The sequence below is a fragment of the Amblyomma maculatum genome, chromosome 1 (genome assembly GCF_055883805.1).
Source record: "Amblyomma maculatum isolate TAMU_Amacu chromosome 1, ASM5588380v1, whole genome shotgun sequence".
Lineage (NCBI taxonomy): Eukaryota > Metazoa > Arthropoda > Arachnida > Ixodida > Ixodidae > Amblyomma > Amblyomma maculatum.
Window position 1 is genome coordinate 424,506,325 of NC_139344.1, and position 17,652 is coordinate 424,523,976.

The following is a 17,652-nucleotide window of genomic DNA, read 5'->3' on the forward strand; positions in this document are numbered from 1 at the left end:
CCTGTTGCCATGCAAAGGGTGCAGTCATATCGTCACCGCCATCGTCAATTGTGCGTCCGTGGAAGATCGCGACGACCGCATTTACGGAGCAATAACTCTCAACATGAAACAGCAGATTAATCAGGATTTCTGGCAGGGTTTCAAAGAAAAAATACGGGCATTTGCAATCTACGATTTTAGCGATCAACAAGGCTGGGGATGTCCTGCAGTACATCCAGTTGCTAATCGCTTTTGTGCATGCAAAATGTACAGCCCCCAGTGTAAGCGCTACTGGAAGCAATGATCACAGCGATTTTTAGGCTTCAGCTGCTGCTCAAGCGACCGTGCATTCCGAAGAATTTAAGTATGCTCAAGTTATTTTATGGCTATTGATGTATTCAGTGCTGAAGTGTTTAGTGCTCTTTACGAAGATTAGTGTTGTTCAACCCAATTTGCTCATCACTGGCAAGCAGGGAAGCCACATGCATGGCAAAATAAGTGGGTGTGGATTTTTTTTCTTCATTTTTCCTTTTTTTTTTTTCTGGCCTAGATATAACGATAATAGCTTATAACGATCAAATTTTCCGGTTTTCGCAATATCATTATAAGTGGACTGCACTGTATATGCTTGGCTTGGAAACAAGCGAGGGCTTATATGTATGTAATGTGGCCAACAATATATATACAGTTAAACCCGGTTATAACGAAATTGTAAAATGTCCGCGATTTTTCGTTACATGCAGTTTTCGCGTTAAGACCCAGAAGGACAATGTAGAACGAAAACCAGATGAAGAATTGATGTAAAGGAAAGTAACTTGAAACAGTTTACAGTAAATCAGAATTATTTGAAGTCATAGAAGGGGATATTTCGCGATCGCGCTGATAGAGTGGCGCGACTGTGACGGCAGCCTCCATCTCCGCCTCCGCAGCTCGCGCGACGCGTCAATGAGGGAGCGGGAAAAGGGGGTGAAGGAGGAGAGCACACGTCAGTGCCTCTCCGCCCCCCCCTCCCTTCCGGCATGCCATGGCGCGCACGCTCGCCCACCACTGTTGCCCAAGGAAACTCTCGCGTCGCCAGTGCGCTCCGCTGCTCCCGCTGCCGATGCGCGGGAGCCCGTGAGCAGCCGCGTGGCAGCAATGGACGTGCACTGCTCACCCCGTGCCTTTTTTCTGCTCTTTCTGGCAGCTTTTAACCATGAACTATTGTAGTGCCATGTTCCAGCGAAAGCAGCGGAGACTGCTGCGTCTGCCGCAGAGATGCGACATCGGCGTTGAAACACGGCGCATTTTATCTGCTGCGGTCACTTGTTGCTATAGCAGGCGTTCCTCTCACATCAGTTCGTGTTTTATCATCCTGAAACTTGCCGGGTTCTGACAAATTTCCCCTAACTCAGCACTAGCTAAGAGACAGTCGACGCCTCGAGTTCGTTATATCAAGGTCAACCGCCGTGACATGTTTGTTACATGGAGTTTTCAAATGAATTCACCTCAATGGGGGCAGTGTTAGGGAATTGAAAAACTTCGTAATATTGAGGAATTCGCTACATGAAGGTTCGTTACATAGAGGTTTAGCTGTATATACCACAAATCAATCATCTCAAATGTCCCGTGTAAAACTGTATGAAGGTCATGCCATGTATGACAAAAGGCACTCGATACATCGAACAGAGTGCAATGCCCCCACCTACAAATGGCACTTCACTTAGCAGTGCTCAGTAATCATTTTTCATAGACGGAGATGAGCTTTGGCACCTCCTGGTAGTGCTAGGCCTATGGACGAGGTGCACCTGGGGGTGACCTTTGACCTCTTGCTCTGAGTTTCCATGCATATCTGTACCATGGTGAAGCCACCCTCTCTGAAGCCTAGCTGCAGTCCTCACGTGGCAAGTTTCACTGCAGAGGGTGCTGCAAAAGCTGATTACACCTTACGTTTAACGAGTGCTTATTTGACTGATAGCTTACTGGCAACAGGAAATAGAAGCCTTATGAGAGGCAGCTGCTAGTACCAAGCGAAAGCTGTTGGAGCACTAAGCCCAATAGTACCTAGCGAACAGTGCAGAGCCAGCATGCCAGTGGGTGACACGTCGATGTAAGTGCCGTACCAACGTGGGCGAAACGTATTCTTGCTTCTAGTCTAGAAGTGAGCTCAGCTATTGTCTTTTTTTTTTTTACAAATAGAATTAACATGCAGGACTATTTTGCGATCCTTTTTGGGTGGGTACATCTAGTTTGGACTGCAGCGTTCACGAAGTGGTTGTTTAGGCATAGCAATGTAGATGCAGTGTCTCAGAGCAGACAGCATAAGATGGACATGGGAGGATGAAATCCACTAGAGATACTCTGAGCGAGCCGCTCAACTCAGATGGACTAATGACTCCTTAGAAGCATACAAATTTTCAAGAATACAAATTGAATATGTTTGTTACTCGATTCATATTTGATTAAAAAAGCTGGTATTACTCAAAAATTTTCAAATGTTTAAAAATTACCAAACACACCATTTTTAAATTCACTGCAGTTTCACCACACTGCACGTCTCATTCAAGTTTGACTGTGTGGTGAGGTAAACTCAAAACGCGGCGAGGCCATTTTGTGAAAAGAGACCACTGCTATCGCATCAAACAGCGAAAAAAGTTGGTTGGTTGGTTTGTGGGGTTTGACGTCCCAAAGCTACTCAGGCTATGAGAGACGCCGTAGTGGAGGACTCCGGAAATTTCGACTACCTGGGGTTCTTTAACGTGCACTGACATTGCACAGCACACGGACGCCTTGCTTTTCGCCTGTACCGAAAAGCGGCCGCCGAGGCCGGGATTCGATCCCGCGTCCCTGGGAACAGTAGCCGAGCGTCGTAACCACTGCGCCACCCCGGCGGAGTACAGCGAAAAAAGTAGCGAAGGCCTTCCTAACTCGGGTTTCATGCCCAATGCAGACAACCATGGTGCAGGTGTTCATCAGATAAAGTTACTATGAAGAAGTTTTTCCAGGCCCATTTGATAATTTAAATTTTCAGTTAGTATGAAATTTTTTCCTAGTTACAATAAATGGCATACAGAATTCCGCATATAATTTATACTAAATTTTTCACTGGGGGGCTACAATTCTGTGCACTTATAATTTAATTTTGTTTGCGAGTAGTGCATTTTGAAATAAACAAGCAAACAATGGTTGCTATATTTTAATGTTTCGTTTTCTTCACTCATCAGACATTAGGTATCTGATTTGATATTCAAAGGCATTTTTTTTCTCATATTCAAATTCGATTCATACTTGAGAATATCAATTTAGCACACCCATAATTCACATGCCAAAAAACAATCCGAAAATTCAGAATTATGAGCTACTTACGGAGAGATTTGAGAAGTGCTCATCGTTGACAAACTCGGCCACTGTCAGCTGCTGCAAAACCGAGTCTCCGTAGGCAATGCCCATGGTCTGTGCCATGTGATGGGAGAGGAGATGAGCGACACGTCAGCAAATGACTGTCCTGTACAAAACTGCATTACATATTGCCACAAATATTTGCATGCTAGCAGTGCTAATAATGCCATGAGTGTACAAAAGCACATAAACATGCATGCAGCAAGATATGGTACAATTTTTCCAGTTCAAGGCTGATCAAATGACCAAGAGGAAATATTCAGGTCAAGCAGGGTCTCTACTTATTCAAAGCAAAAGCGAAAGGAAGAAAAGCAAGTGAAAAAAGCATTCAACCATGCCAGGCGTTGCAGAGCTGCCACTACTTCAGATATGCGAGTTTTTGCGAGCACAGAAAGCAAATATTGGCCAACTCTATGAACCGGAAACAAAAACAAACAAAAAAATTACTTATCCCCAAACTGTGCACTGTGTTTGTGTACGACGCAGTTAAGGAAACGAGAAAATTTTCCCCCTCCGCAAAGCCCCGTCTACTCAAACGATCAAATAGAGCATTTGATGTTTTAACGCCTGCAAAGGAGGTCTGACAGAAGCAGCGCTATCTGGAGCATATATTTTATTCGCTGGCATGTAAAGGCATGTTGAGACAGTCATTTCGTTCTCTCGTAGTGGCTGCACTCATACTTATATGCTTGAGATAAGCCCATTTCACCTTGCCACAACGAACAAGGGTTAGAGCATTCAAGTGCTCCTCCCAAAGGCAGTGTTTCAATCCCGGCCACGGAGGATGTCTTTCGTTGGAAGCCAAACACAAGATGCCTTGTGTGCTGCAAGACACCAGTGCACGTTAAGAACCCCATGAGTCAAAATTTCTGCAGTCTCCCAGGTGAAGATGTGTTACTTGGAATCTAATGATTTCTACTGGTTTGTACTGGAACAACAAAGAAACGTACTGGTTTCTACTGGTTCTTACTGGAACCATTAGGAAGCCTGCTGGTTTTCTACTGGAACCATTAAGCCTACTGGTTTTCTATTGGTATTACTGGTTCCAGCACGATGCCTAACGGTTTTATTCTGGGACCAGCAGCTACTGGTCTCAGTGGCTAGTGGGACCATTAACTAAGGTATTGGTCCCAGCAGACAGCCTAATCGTTTTTTGTTGGCCTTTCTGGTTCCAGTAGAAAACCAGTAGTATCAACACATTATCTACTGGGACCAGTAGTCCCAATGGATAATGTGTTATAACTGGTTATAACCGAGACATGGTTGCACAGTGGTATTTTTGACGAAGAAATTGTGCCTCCGGGCTACATCATATACAGACGTGATCGCGGTTCACGTGGTGGAGGGGTTGCTGTGATTGCCAAGCGTGAAGTGAACGTAACGCTCCTTGATCAAATTGATTAGCATGAAAGCTTGCTTTTGTGCCTGATAACACATGGCTTCACCTTTACCTTTGTGCTGTGTACAGTGAAAGCTCGTTAATTCACAACTCGTTAATTCGAAATTTTGGATAATTCGAAATAGTCATCGTGGTCCGGTCCGCACTGCATAGAAGTCTATGCGCGTAACAGCTCGTTAATTCACTCAAAAATTGGCGCCACCACCCATAATTCGAACTGCGCGCCGCCAAGCGGCGCTGTTAAAAACCATCGTTGGAAGCTTTCACGGCAGAACGATAGATGGCACAACCATCGGGGCGCCGCTAGGGTGCTGGAACAAGTACTAAACAGTCTTTCCTGCCGCGACTCCTTCGAGGAACGACGTTTTAGTGTTATCGACCACGGTTTCGTGTTGCATTTCGTGAGCCCTCGTTTTGCACGCCGCTTGTTGTGAGCTTGTGTCCGCGAGATGTGTTCGCGTGGGAAATACTGTGCCAAGACGGTGAAGGAAAAAGTGGCTATTTTACGCGAGGTGGATGAACGGAAGGCCAGCAAAGTGGAAATCGCGAAAAAGCACGGGATTCCACCAAGCACGTTGTCGACGTACGTCCGAAATAGGAAGGCCATCGAGGATGCCTATGAAGCCGAAGATTTCGCCAGCAACAGAAAAAGGCTTCGGTTAGCCAAGTATCCGGAAATTGAGACCGCTGTGATCACGTGGGTGAAAGAAATGAGAAGCGCTGACATTCCACTGAGCGGCCCAATTATCATGGCGAAGGCGGCCGATTTCGCCCTGCGCTTGAATGTGGAAGATTTTGTCGCCTCCGAAGGATGGTTTCACCGCTTTAGAGACAGACATAATCTTGTCTTCTGGGTGTTGTCTGGAGAAGCCAAAGAAGTGGATGCAGAAACTTGTGCCACGTGGCGAAGCGGTGCTCTGCAGCAGTACTTAGAAAGCTACTCGGCACATGATATATTCAATGCTGATGAGACGGCTTTGTTTTATAAGCTCCAGCCCGACAGAACAGTAACATTTAAAGGGGACAGCTGCGCTGGCGGCAAGCGAAGCAAAGAGCGGATTACTGTTCTGGTCGCCGCTAATATGACCGGGACGGATAAGGTCCCTCTTTTTGTTGTCGGCAAGGCACATAAGCCTAGATGTTTCAAGAACATTAGGACGCTGCCGACGGAATACTCCGCCAACAGCAAGGCGTGGATGACGGGCGAATTGTTTAAAAAATGGCTCTTGAAATTCGATCGGAGGATGGAGCTAGGGAAGCGTCAAGTTCTCCTCATTGTGGATAACTGCTCGGCACACAAAGTCGACGCCGAGCTGAAAGCCACAAGGCTCGTCTTTTTGCCCGCCAACACGACTGCGGCCTTGCAGCCGATGGATCAGGGGGTGATCAGAAACATCAAATGTTTCTATAGGCGCCACATGATCGAGCGCATGACTTTGTGCACTGGAAACCAGAAGACCAGCACCATCACATTGCTCACAGCAATGCACATGTTGGTGCGTGCATGGGAGCAGGTCACGCCGTCCACAATTGCAAACTGCTTCCACCACTGTGGCTTTGCTGCCGGAAGTATGAAAGAAAGTGGCGACGATGGGAGTCCGGAGCCTCTGCCTGCGGCTGTGCGTGCTGTGCTGCAGGACGTCAGTTTTGATGATTACGTTGGAGTAGACAGCGATGCAGCAGTGTGCGGTGCCCTAAGTGATGAGGACATTGTCGCTGAAATTGTTGGGGAGCAGTCTGTCCCAGAAGAGGCAGAAGACGAGGACGACGACGAGGAGCAAGAGCCCGTGCGTCCATCCGCGGCAGAAGTTATGGGAGCGCTGAATGTCGCGCGCCTTTTCTTCAGCTTTGAAGAGGGGGAAGAAGACTCCCTGCGTCGCATTCGCATGCTAGAAGACCGAGTGAGTACGGTAGCCCTCAGAGAGAAGAAGCAGAAGATAACAGACTTTTTTGCTAAATAAATGTTTTTCGTGCCCTCCCGGCATCAAACGCCTTCATTTTTGCTCACTTTCATTAGTTCGAATTTTGGTTAATTCGAACTGGCCTGGCGGCCCCGTGGAATTTGAATTAACGAGCTTTTACTGTATCGCCCACCTGATGCTACGGATGATTTTATGTCTAGTCTTTTCGATCGTTTAATGCATTACTAGAGTCGGAATTTAATGCTTACCGGTGATTTCAACCTCCCTGCCATTGACTGGGACAAACCGTCGTATGGCATATGTGCCTCATGTGATGTTATTTTAGATATTATGTTCTCATTAAACCTTAAGCAAGCTGTTCGTGAATACACCAGAGAGTCATCTGTTCTTGACCTATTCTTTGTTAGCGAAACCTTTTTTGATGGAGTGCTTGACGTTGAAACGGGAATCTCTGATCATCGTCTATTACAGTTTTCTTGTACTTCGCCTACTGCTTCCGGGATGCGTCCAGTTAAATTGATAAAGGACTACGCTCGTGCTGATGATAATGCAGTTATCGACGCCTTACAATCACTGTTGAACAGCTGCGGCGGGAATGACGTTCATAGCTTATGGCTGCATTTCAAGAATGCAGTGCAGTACTGTACTGAACATTTCGTTCCGCTTAGAAAGGTTCGCACCCACCGTCACAATCCTAGGGTAACTCGTGAAATTGTTCAAATCAAGCGCAAAGTGAGGCGATGTAGGAAGAAAAAAACAGCTTCCTTACAGCACTTCCAAGTTTTGAAACAGAAACTTGCCTCAAAATTAAAACTAGCGAGGTCTCATTATTTCAATACGATGCTCCCAGAATTCATCAGAAGTGACCCCCAGAAATTTTGGAATTTTCTAGATCGAACGGTTGAGCAGTTGAGTAAGGTTCGCATTGATAATGACATTGTCACCGACTGCACGAAAATAGCACAAGGTTTTAACCAGTACTTTCAAAGCGTGTTTCTGACGGTGACGGCAACCACAGCTAGAGTTCGAATTGAAGACCAAGGTAACATACCAAATATTTCTGTAAATGGTGTTCTGTTTATGCTGCGTAAACTCGGCGATAAAAAATCTGCGGGCCCTGATGGGCTCTCAAATGTGTTTCTTAAACGTTTTGCGGCGCAATTATCCGAGTTTTTAGCAAAAATCTTTCAAGTTTCTTCACTTTCTGGTGAAGTGCCGGAAGACTGGAGAATGGCCCATGTTGTTCCAATTCATAAGAAAGGCGATAAGCTAAGCATTTCTAATTACCGCCCAATTTCTATCACTTCTTCTCATAGCAAGTTATTAGAACACATGGTCTCTGGTTATCTTAACTCCTTTCTAGCTGAAAATAACATTTTATCCTCCTTGCAACACGGCTTCAGAAGGGTATGTCCACTGTCACGCAGTTGGTAACTACAGTTAATGAATTTCAAGTAGTTCTCGATAAATCTGGGCAGATTGATGTCCTCATTTTAGACTTCTGCAAGGCCTTTGACACAGTTTCCCATAGTAAACTCATTTATAAATTAGTAAGTATCGGCATCCCTAACTACCTTGTTAATTGGACTAATGCTTATCTTACATACAGGAAACAATACGTAGAGGTTAATGGTTTCAAATCAAACGAGCTTCCAGTCACATCAGGTGTACCCCAAGGGAGCGTGTTAGGACCGCTGCTTTTCATAATTTATATTTATGATCTGTCTGTTTCTCTTCCTGATAATGTCTCTTTAAGGCTTTTTGCAGATGACTGCATACTTTTTAAGACCATAAATGAGCCCAACGATCACTACACCTTGCAAAATTCGCTATTAGCTGTTCACCAATGGTGTCTTAAATGGGACATGAAATTAAACCTCGACAAAACAGTCCTATTGCGAATTTCACGTAAAAAGCATATCAGTCATTTCTCTTACAGCCTGCTTAATCATTTAATTGAGGAGACTACACATTATAAATATTTAGGGGTAACCTTAACTCATGATTTAACCTGGTCTTCTCATATTTCCGACATTTGTTCCTCCGCATTTTCCAAGCTGTGCTACTTGAGGCGGAAACTTAATGATGCTCCAAGTAAACTCAAACTTCTTGCATACACATCATTTATTAGGTCTAAATTAGAGTATGCTTCAGTTTTATGGGATCCTTATTTAAAAAAAGACATAGATAAAATAGAGATGGTGCAAAGGAAAGCGGTTAGGTTCATTTACAGTAAATACAAGAGGTCAGACTCACCTACTACACTAATGAAAGCTAACCATATTCCACTACTTGAACTACGCAGAAAAATGTCCCGTTTATTGTTTATGCACAGCCTCTTAAAACACAAATTAAACATACCTAGCCCTGAAATTCTTAAACAATTGTCGCGCAGGACACATCATTCAAGAAGTAACCTGCTCGAACCCATTTTTGCAAGGACTAACTCTTTCAAGCACAGTTATTTTCCACGGACCATTTCCGACTGGAACTGTCTTTCTGAGGCCATTCTCCAGTCTTCCAATTTCATTAAAGCTCTAGAGTTACATTTTTTTGAATGATACAGTGTTGTATTTTGTTGACTTGTTCATTTACTCTAATCCCGTGTTTTTATTTTTATTTGTTGTTTTAATGCCTTGTATATCCACTCCTGCCTGGGCCAAAATATTGGCCTGCAGTATTTTGAAATAAATAAATAATAAAATAACCTACTGATATTGTGCAGAAAACCTTTAAGAGTCGAAACCCAAAGTTCACCTTGGCCATGACTTTGCTGCTTACAGCTGGGAGCTTGTTTTCATTTAGGTTTACACCAGCTTGGTTCTGGTCATCAAAACATTTTTCAAACTAGCTAAGCATTTTTTTCAAGTAGTACCCACAATAAGCTAGCTGCCACTACAACAAATTGGAAGCATCACGGATGCGAGAAACTATCTTTTTTGTCACTGCATAGAGTCCGAAACGTTTCATCTGCTGTCTGCTAGCACGTAGCAGATGACGTGAATAGCGCGCCTTCAGAAGATCAGCTACAACGCTTGAAGCGCAGCGAATGCAAATGCTGTTGTGTGTAAGAAGTTATCAAATAATATCAGTAATTTGGATTACTTTGCGTATTTCTTGCTCTACAATTTGACAAATGCAGGTTTTCAGCACCTATGACGTCGTCATTTTCACAGTTCTCTTTCCCTCCGCTCGAGCCTCTACGCCTCTCCGAGCCAAAAGCAGCCGTTCCGAAGTCTAGAGTGACGGCGGGAATGGCAGTTCGTGGCGGTGGCACGTTTTTGTGAATGCGTGCACGGCTAGTAATTTGCAGTTTTACCATGATTATGAATGCTGTCATCGCTATGATTGGTTTTAGGGCATTACTTCTGAAGAGTCTGCGTAAATTGAACGACTTGACGGTGTTAGCGGTGTGACAACCTTTGGCAAGACTCAAACATGTAAAGTGACTTCTACAAGGCTTATGGCGACGGTGAATGTTGGGTACGCCAAAAGTGTCTCGCTTCTTTTGCGGTCCTCGAGTTGTGTGAGGTGTGGCAAGGCTGAGCCGAAGTCCAGCATATTTGTGAGAAGTAATTTAAGGCACAAAGACGAACAGTGACGAAAGCAGGCACAACGGCTACCAGGGCAGATAGGTGGTGATGAACGCCAGTGATCAAAATCTAGCGAACTATCCAAATGAGGTCGTGTTTATTGTCCCGGAGTTTGAAGTGAGCCATAAGGTATGTTTGGTTTTATATGTAGCCCGTAAAAGCCTATCTTTGTTATCCGATTGTTGCTGCCTCAGATTTTCATCGCATTCTGATGATCACGGTCTGCGCTGCCGTACTGCAATCCTGTGAAGTATTGGTGGTTGTGTTTAAAGCTAAAAAGCAAGCCTGAAAATATGTAAGCAGGCAAAAGCTCGGTGGCTTACTATACAAATGCCATCGGTCCGAGCTACTGCGCTCCACCGAAGTTTAGCACGATGTTCGCTTTGAAAACTGAAGTTTCTTGCCTTTACGAAGGGAGCTTATAGTTCGAGAGGCTACATAGCAGTGGAGCCTTTCAAGGGAAAAGCCCATCATGCTCAGAGAAAGGTTACTTTTGCCAAACATTTTGCAGGAGACAGAGTGTGCATTACTCATATCTAACTTAATGCTACATTTGTTATATTTATCCTAATTATTTCTTCATAACTTAATGGCTTGGTCTGACGCTGTATAGTAAAAGTGATTTTTTGAATACTCTGTTGACATATTTGTATAGCACATTTAATAAGAATCCAGAAATGCTTGCACACTTTTTTCACTGTTGCTGTGCAGCATCAGGGTACCCTGTGGTTATGAGGGAATTTGTGTTTTGTGTTGTATTGTCATCTTAAGCTGCACTTAAACTTTGTGGAAGCTATTACATCTAAAATATTTTTCAGAATAGGTTGTTATGGGAGATTTCAGGAAAAAATTATGGAAGCAGCCGCTCAAGGTAAAGAAGCTTCAAAATGCGCAGTAATGTCTAAAGTGCTTTAGATAAGTGGTGTACTAAAATCTCTTTAGCCACTATGTTTGAAACCAGAAGCATGCCTGGCAGAAACCTGCACGTTTTTCTGATCTGCTCATCACTGCCTGCTTTGACATGCACTGTGTTTTGGACTTGGTCATGGTGCCTGTGATGACATGTGAAACTAGTGTACAAAGCGTCATCACAGACATCTGGTCACCATGCATTCATGGTAGTGGTCTGGTAACCTGCATAATTTTTTGTGGCGTGCACTGTGTAGGAGCAGTATTTTGGTGCCTTTGCATACTACGTTGGCTGTTATCAAAGCTAATGAATGTACTAATCCTTGTGACTTTGCCACAGAGTCATCAAGTTACCTATTTCATCACATGGTTACTGACTACACTGCATTTAGTACTCCCAACACAACCTAAGTACACTGGCTTTCAGTTGTAGTTTATTTTTAGAGGACTTGCTACCATGGATTCTGGCATCCCATACAAGACAAAAGCTTGTGCCATTGAGCAGCCAGATCTGGCTAGCACCATGTATACAGACCTCCTCTTAAGGCCATGCATTCACACTGTTCCAAGGAATGGAGGTCTCAGTGCTGAATGAATGAAATGTAGTGAGAGTGTGTGGGCGCGTGCATGCAACATTTGAGCTGCCTACAACTTTTTCACATGTTCCAGTGAAGCACCCTTCACTAAAAACTTAAAGGCCACATGATTGTATCCCACTTCACATGTTCCAATGTGGATTCCCATCAAATGCATGGCTCTTGAGTAGCTTCTTTTCAAATTGTTCATTTTTAAATTATGGTAGTGTGATGTTGCTAGCATGTTTTCCTGAACAAATCTTTCTGTGCAGCCAACTTCATGGCAACATATGATTTGGAGCTGGAGCACATTTGCAGCAGTATCAGACTCCAAGACAAAAGAGTGACCATGCAGATTGCAAAATTATGTAGACATGGAAAATAATAAAGTATGATTCATGCTTTGAAACCTTTTCCCTCGTCTTCATTTTGGTTGTGCAGCCCAAGGCGGCTGCTGCACCAAGATTTCCATAGGTCAACAGGCGCGCCAGAACCAAAGCACCGAAGCCTGACCTTCTGCAGCCTTTGGAAAAATACAGCCATTGCTCGTTCCATCAGCTACTTTTCCAGTAGCTGAGTGCATTCACTTTCTCCTCTTCGTTAGAGGCAGGTTGAAATTTTCTTGTCTCTGTGCAGGCTAGTTCAATGCTTTTGGCGAAATCGCAGGCGTCTACAAACGACACCGTGATTTTCTTTAGGAGCTCTGCTTGAGTAACCTGGCCCTCAGACCAGCTACAAAACGGCCACTGTCTCGTTTAAATGCTGCATTTGCCTGTTAAAGGTGCTACTTGAGCCCCTTAATCAAGTGATCGTAGTCTCTCTCTTCTGGCCACTCCGGAGCTAGCAAATTTTTGAGCGTCCGATAAGTCTTCTTCCCCATGGCAGTCACAAAAGTCGCTACCTTCAAGTCGTTGCTCACCTTGTTAGCTTGCAGGTAATGTTGAAAGCGTTCGACATAGGACTCGAAATCTTCGTCCTTGTCCTCGTCAAACTGGTCGAACTGGCCTAGCGTAGCCATGCTGCTATCCAGCGTCCAGGTGCTTGCCCTATCCGGCGTTCCGGTGCTTGCACTACCAAACTGTGCTACTTCAATTGCAGGGTGGATTCCATCCTCATCACCACTGTTGTGTCTTCACTAAGTAGCACACGTGACAAGAGAGCACGACATATGCCTGGACTTATTCAGACGCTGTCTGGCACGCGAAGAACAGCCAAGATCAGTGTGGCTGCTTTTATAGCCGCTATCACCTGACCCGTGACGTCACACAAGCATGCTGTGAGAGCCATGACACAACAATGCCGATGGTGCTAATGTGGCTGCCGATGGTGATGCGGGCGATTACGATGCAACTGCAGATTCCACGGTGTCGGTTTCACAAAAACCATTCTTGCAGGCGCAGAAGCAACTTTTTGGGAGATACAGGGCAATGCGTATACAGCTGGAAAGTTCAGTAAAAAATCAGGAGGGTTGGCACAATGCAGAAAATATACAGAGTAAACTCCTGTTATTCAAAGTCATCAGCATAGAGAAGCATTTCACAAGGCTCTTGCGATGCCATAACATGTGGCAAAGATATTGGGGGAGGAAGGAAAACTGGAGGCACCTGCCTCTTCCTATTGCAGCAAACTATTGAAATATTTATTCACTCCTTTTTTTTTTCTACGGACGCCGGTAGGCGGCCTTATTACTCTGATTCTGCCATGCGGATCAATTCTTTGTTTGTTCATGCTCGTTGTCACGAGACGCAACTTTATCAGTTACTTTGTCACGCAAAATGCGCTGAGATGCGTCTCAAAGGTTCCGGGCACTCGCACGTATTTCTGCACTGTTCCAGGTTGTGCTAGTCACTGTTTATGGCTTTATCTAAATGTTTCTTTGCCGACTTTAAATTGAGCATTGACTGATGCGATGAGCATTCTCAGTTCGACAACCAGAGAGAAAATTTGTTGCTACCGCCGCCGCTCAGTTGTTTAGTTCTTTTGCGGGTGCATGTCAGTCCAATAAAGAGTTGATTTCACTGCGATTACGTCTGTCGTTTCTTGTGGCCTACGGCATCGTCCCCACCACGTGACACTATTGTTTCAGGCTATCTGGCTGCCGTTGCTCGGCGGACTGTTGCCAGACAGATACTTTTCTTTTTTTCATGCCTTCAACTTTTGCGTGTTGGCTGAGAATCGTGACCTGTCTATATTTGTGCAAGTACGGTAGTTGAAACCAGCCAGTGTGGCGCGAGTGCCAGCCCATTCATGAAAGCCCAACAAAAAATGCACATCCATCCTTGCACAATGAAGTAGTTCACATGATCAGCTCTACAGTGCACATATACAACATGACAAACATGCTAAATAATGCAGCAAAATTTTCAGACTGCAGCAAGGTGTATTACAAACAAATGAGTGGCACTGCTTCGAGTAATGAGGCGTTCGGCCTTAATTTCATCTGTGTGTCTCCATGCCCACCACCTTTGACAATAATTAAACTTTTTGTTAGATATGGCAAGAAGTACAGTTCACAGGCCACCCAGTGCTGACCCCCCAGGAGGGTGTGGGCAGTCCAAATGTTAACCAGAGAAGCCTACATGATGAGCATGGCTCATGAGACATTTAATTAAGAGTGCCGCTATTTTGTGCAGAGCTGCAGTCAAGCAAAGGCAGCACACCAGAACTGCTGCGCATGACTCACTCACCTGCAGGTTGGAGTGGAGACAGACAGCCAGCACTCCCTTGGACTCCGAGAGGCCCCCACCTGACGACGACCCAAAAAGGACATCCTCCAGAGGTGCCAGGTTGCCAGGGGATGCCTGCAGTTTATATTGCAGTTCACAGTATATTTGAACACCTCCTTATTTTTACAGTCGCTGCACTCGGAAAACAAAGAAGAAAAAGAAGCGAGCAACAAAGTTTGACAGAAAAACAATAACAAAGTAAAACAGAAAAATTAATGCATAAAGTGGGATTAATGTGGAAGCAGAGGGCATTCAGTGAGCAGAGCACAAGGGAGAAGCCGGACGCCAAACATGTCTACTGGATATGGCCAACCCCAAAACAGATTTCTGCAGAGTTCAGGGGACAATTCAGCGATGTCCAGGTAATCTCGTTTGCTTTTAGTCCAGTTTGATTCCAGCACAGAAATTCAGCACTTTTTAGCCAGGAAGCTATATACGGTGGCAAATTTTTTTTTTTGGCACGGGCAATATATTCTTAGAAGTTCATTAGAACCAAACATGTTTGAAGCATTAGGGACCGGTCACAGTAGCATGACACGACACAGACAAAGACCAGACAACCACACTCATGATCGACCAACTTGTCAGCAGACCATGACTGCGGCCGACCAATCTGTCACACAAGGCCGACGATGACGCCAACGCGACCGAAAACCAGATATCTTCCCAGTGTGATGAGTTTTGAGGCTGGGGGCACCAACAAAACCAGTCTGCTGACTATTAGTGGCCGGGTCATCATGAAATCAGCCGCCGATCAAAAACATTTCTCAAAATGTGAAGCCGATTCTATACACTATGTCAATGGTGAATACATCTCAGCATACGGATGTGTTCAGATAAGAACGAAATTTGAGGTCCCATAATCATTTTTTGTTTTCAATTAAATTTTTATATGTGGTGGGCAAATGTCTCGGCACAAAGGAACGAGCCTTAATTTTGCAAGATATGCAGTACATTTCTCGGAAAAAAATCGCATATCACTAGAGGTGGAAAACACAGTTTTTGCCATTTCAAAACGTTGCAAGTTTAGAGCCCGGTTGCATACACACTAAACATTTCTTGTGAGTTATTTTCTTAGTGAATAAATTTAAGCAACTTTTACTAATAAAAGCACTAAAAATAAAGCATTTTGATGCATTATCTGTTTAAAATCGTGAACTTTGATTCAGGAGCAGCACGCAGCACAAAAGTCAATTTTCAGCCCTTTATTCTGGCATGGTGGTCCAGAATGTTTCCGCTGAAACTTTTTGCCTGCAATATGGAGGTTATATTCTCTATTTCAAGCAAAAAGTGCTGTTGTAAGATTGTAAAATTTTTTTCAATGGCGCTTCACAATCTGCTGAGGTTAAAAAACGTCCAAAAACGAGCAAATTTGATTTGAATTTAAAATAAACAAAAAAACATCATCTTCAATTTTTTCTTAATTTGTCAGAATAATCCTATATGTATCGTAACTATAATGCGCTGAAAAAGTGTCCCATTATACAGTTTGAAATTATAAAAATAAATACAAATTTAAGTTATGTTTTCATTCATTGAAATTTCTTAAAATTTGCTATTGGAAAGTGTCTAGTGCGTAAGTGGAAATTCTTGGTGTTTTTAGCCATCATATAAGACAAAAACTCGTATTCGCTTTGAAAACTTGCATTACACTGTGGCATGTTTGACTCGCAGCATACTTTAGCTCGTAATTATAGAGCTCGGACATTTAGGGATATGTATTCAAGACGCGCATTGTTGCTCTCAAGGTATCTTTAACGAGATGCCGCTGCTCATGACTGCAGCCGCTTAGTATAACCCCTGGCGCGATTCCGGCTGTGATAACATCCCTTTTGCCGCCGCCGCCAGGGGAGAGCTCGACCTGATCGATCCCGTCTGTGATAGCACCCTTTTTGCCACTGCCGTGTGGGGAGTTAAGCTCGATCCCATCATTCTCAGTCGCAAACTACCTCTTTTCCAAACGCTTAACACATCTGTTTGAGCTATGGCCTTACATGTAGCCCAATCTATCCGTGAGCGGATGTCATGGGGCTTTGAATTCAGTGAGGTCGCTAGTTCTCTCAGGCTTCTCTGCACGCTGTAGACCTCCCTCCATAAGAGTGCTTGGCACATCAGCTCATACATACTGCATACGGCTTATACAACAACAGTGTTGCCGGTTCATAGCCAGTGGAGTGCAACAGGAAAATGTGCCCTGCGACCTGCGTCTGCAAACAGCTATTATTCGGAAGACACTTCAAAAGAGGTGAGCGTTTTGCACCATGAAAACTATATTGCCGCGAAACCTTCAAAACTGTATTTGTTGTTTTTTTAACAGCCGCCGGCATACAGGCTTATCACTCTGATTCTGGACCGCGTATCAGTTCCGTAATCTTTGTTTGTTAATGCTCGATGTCGCGAGTCACACCTTTATCAGTTTTGTTGTAGCGCAAGATGCACCGAGATCTGTCTCAAAGGTTCAGGCCACTCGGGTGTCTTTCCACAATGTTCCAGCCCGTGCTGGTAGCTGTTTGCGACGTTATCTAGATTGTTCTGTGCAGCCTTTAAATTGAGCGTTGCCGAGTGTGACGAGCATTCTTTGTTCGACGATCGACGAGCACGTTTGTTGCTATCGCCGCCGCCGAGTTGCTTAGTTCTTTTGCAGGCGCAAGTCAGCCCAAATAAAGAGTTTCTTTAGTGCAATCATCGACCCCTTCATTTGTGTCGTCGACCTCGTCACCACTACGTGACATCTGGTGGAGGTGCTGCCTTTGATCCTTCAAGCAAAGACCCAAGCCGTGTTCCTGTCGCCCTGGAAGACCAGCCTACAGGTCACCGAGCCAGCCGCCGACTTCAAGGCCTACAACCCGAACACGGTCTGCTGCCTGACCCCATTCGATCTCGGAAGGCATCGACGCTGACAATGGCCCAGCCTACTACAGCACCGGTTGTTTTCGTCCAACCCCGTGAGCCCCACTGCTTCCACGGACGACTGGGTGAAGATGCTGGAGACTGGATGGACCTTTTCGACCGTGTGGCAGAATTCAACGGCTGGAACGACGCTGCAAAACTCAGGCAGGTCTACTTTGCTCTTCAAAGACATGCCAGAGTTTGGTTCGAAAATCATGAGGCAGCTATGAAGGATTGGGAGATTTTCAAGGAAGCGTTTTTGACTGCCTTTTCAAGCATCGT

The 17,652-nt window shown here is 44.6% G+C and overlaps 1 protein-coding gene across 1 annotated transcript in view; it reads right to left on the reverse strand.

The window, feature by feature from the left end:
* The window catches only part of spel1 (DNA mismatch repair protein spel1), a 122,422-nt gene that overhangs the window by 75,621 nt on the left and 29,149 nt on the right, over nt 1-17,652 (reverse strand). The window contains exons 6-7 of the mRNA XM_084598698.1: nt 14,443-14,556; nt 3,325-3,411 (exon numbers count right to left, since the gene is read on the reverse strand). Coding sequence (XP_084454824.1) covers nt 3,325-3,411; nt 14,443-14,556 — 201 coding nt within the window. The remainder of the gene's footprint in view (nt 1-3,324; nt 3,412-14,442; nt 14,557-17,652) is intronic.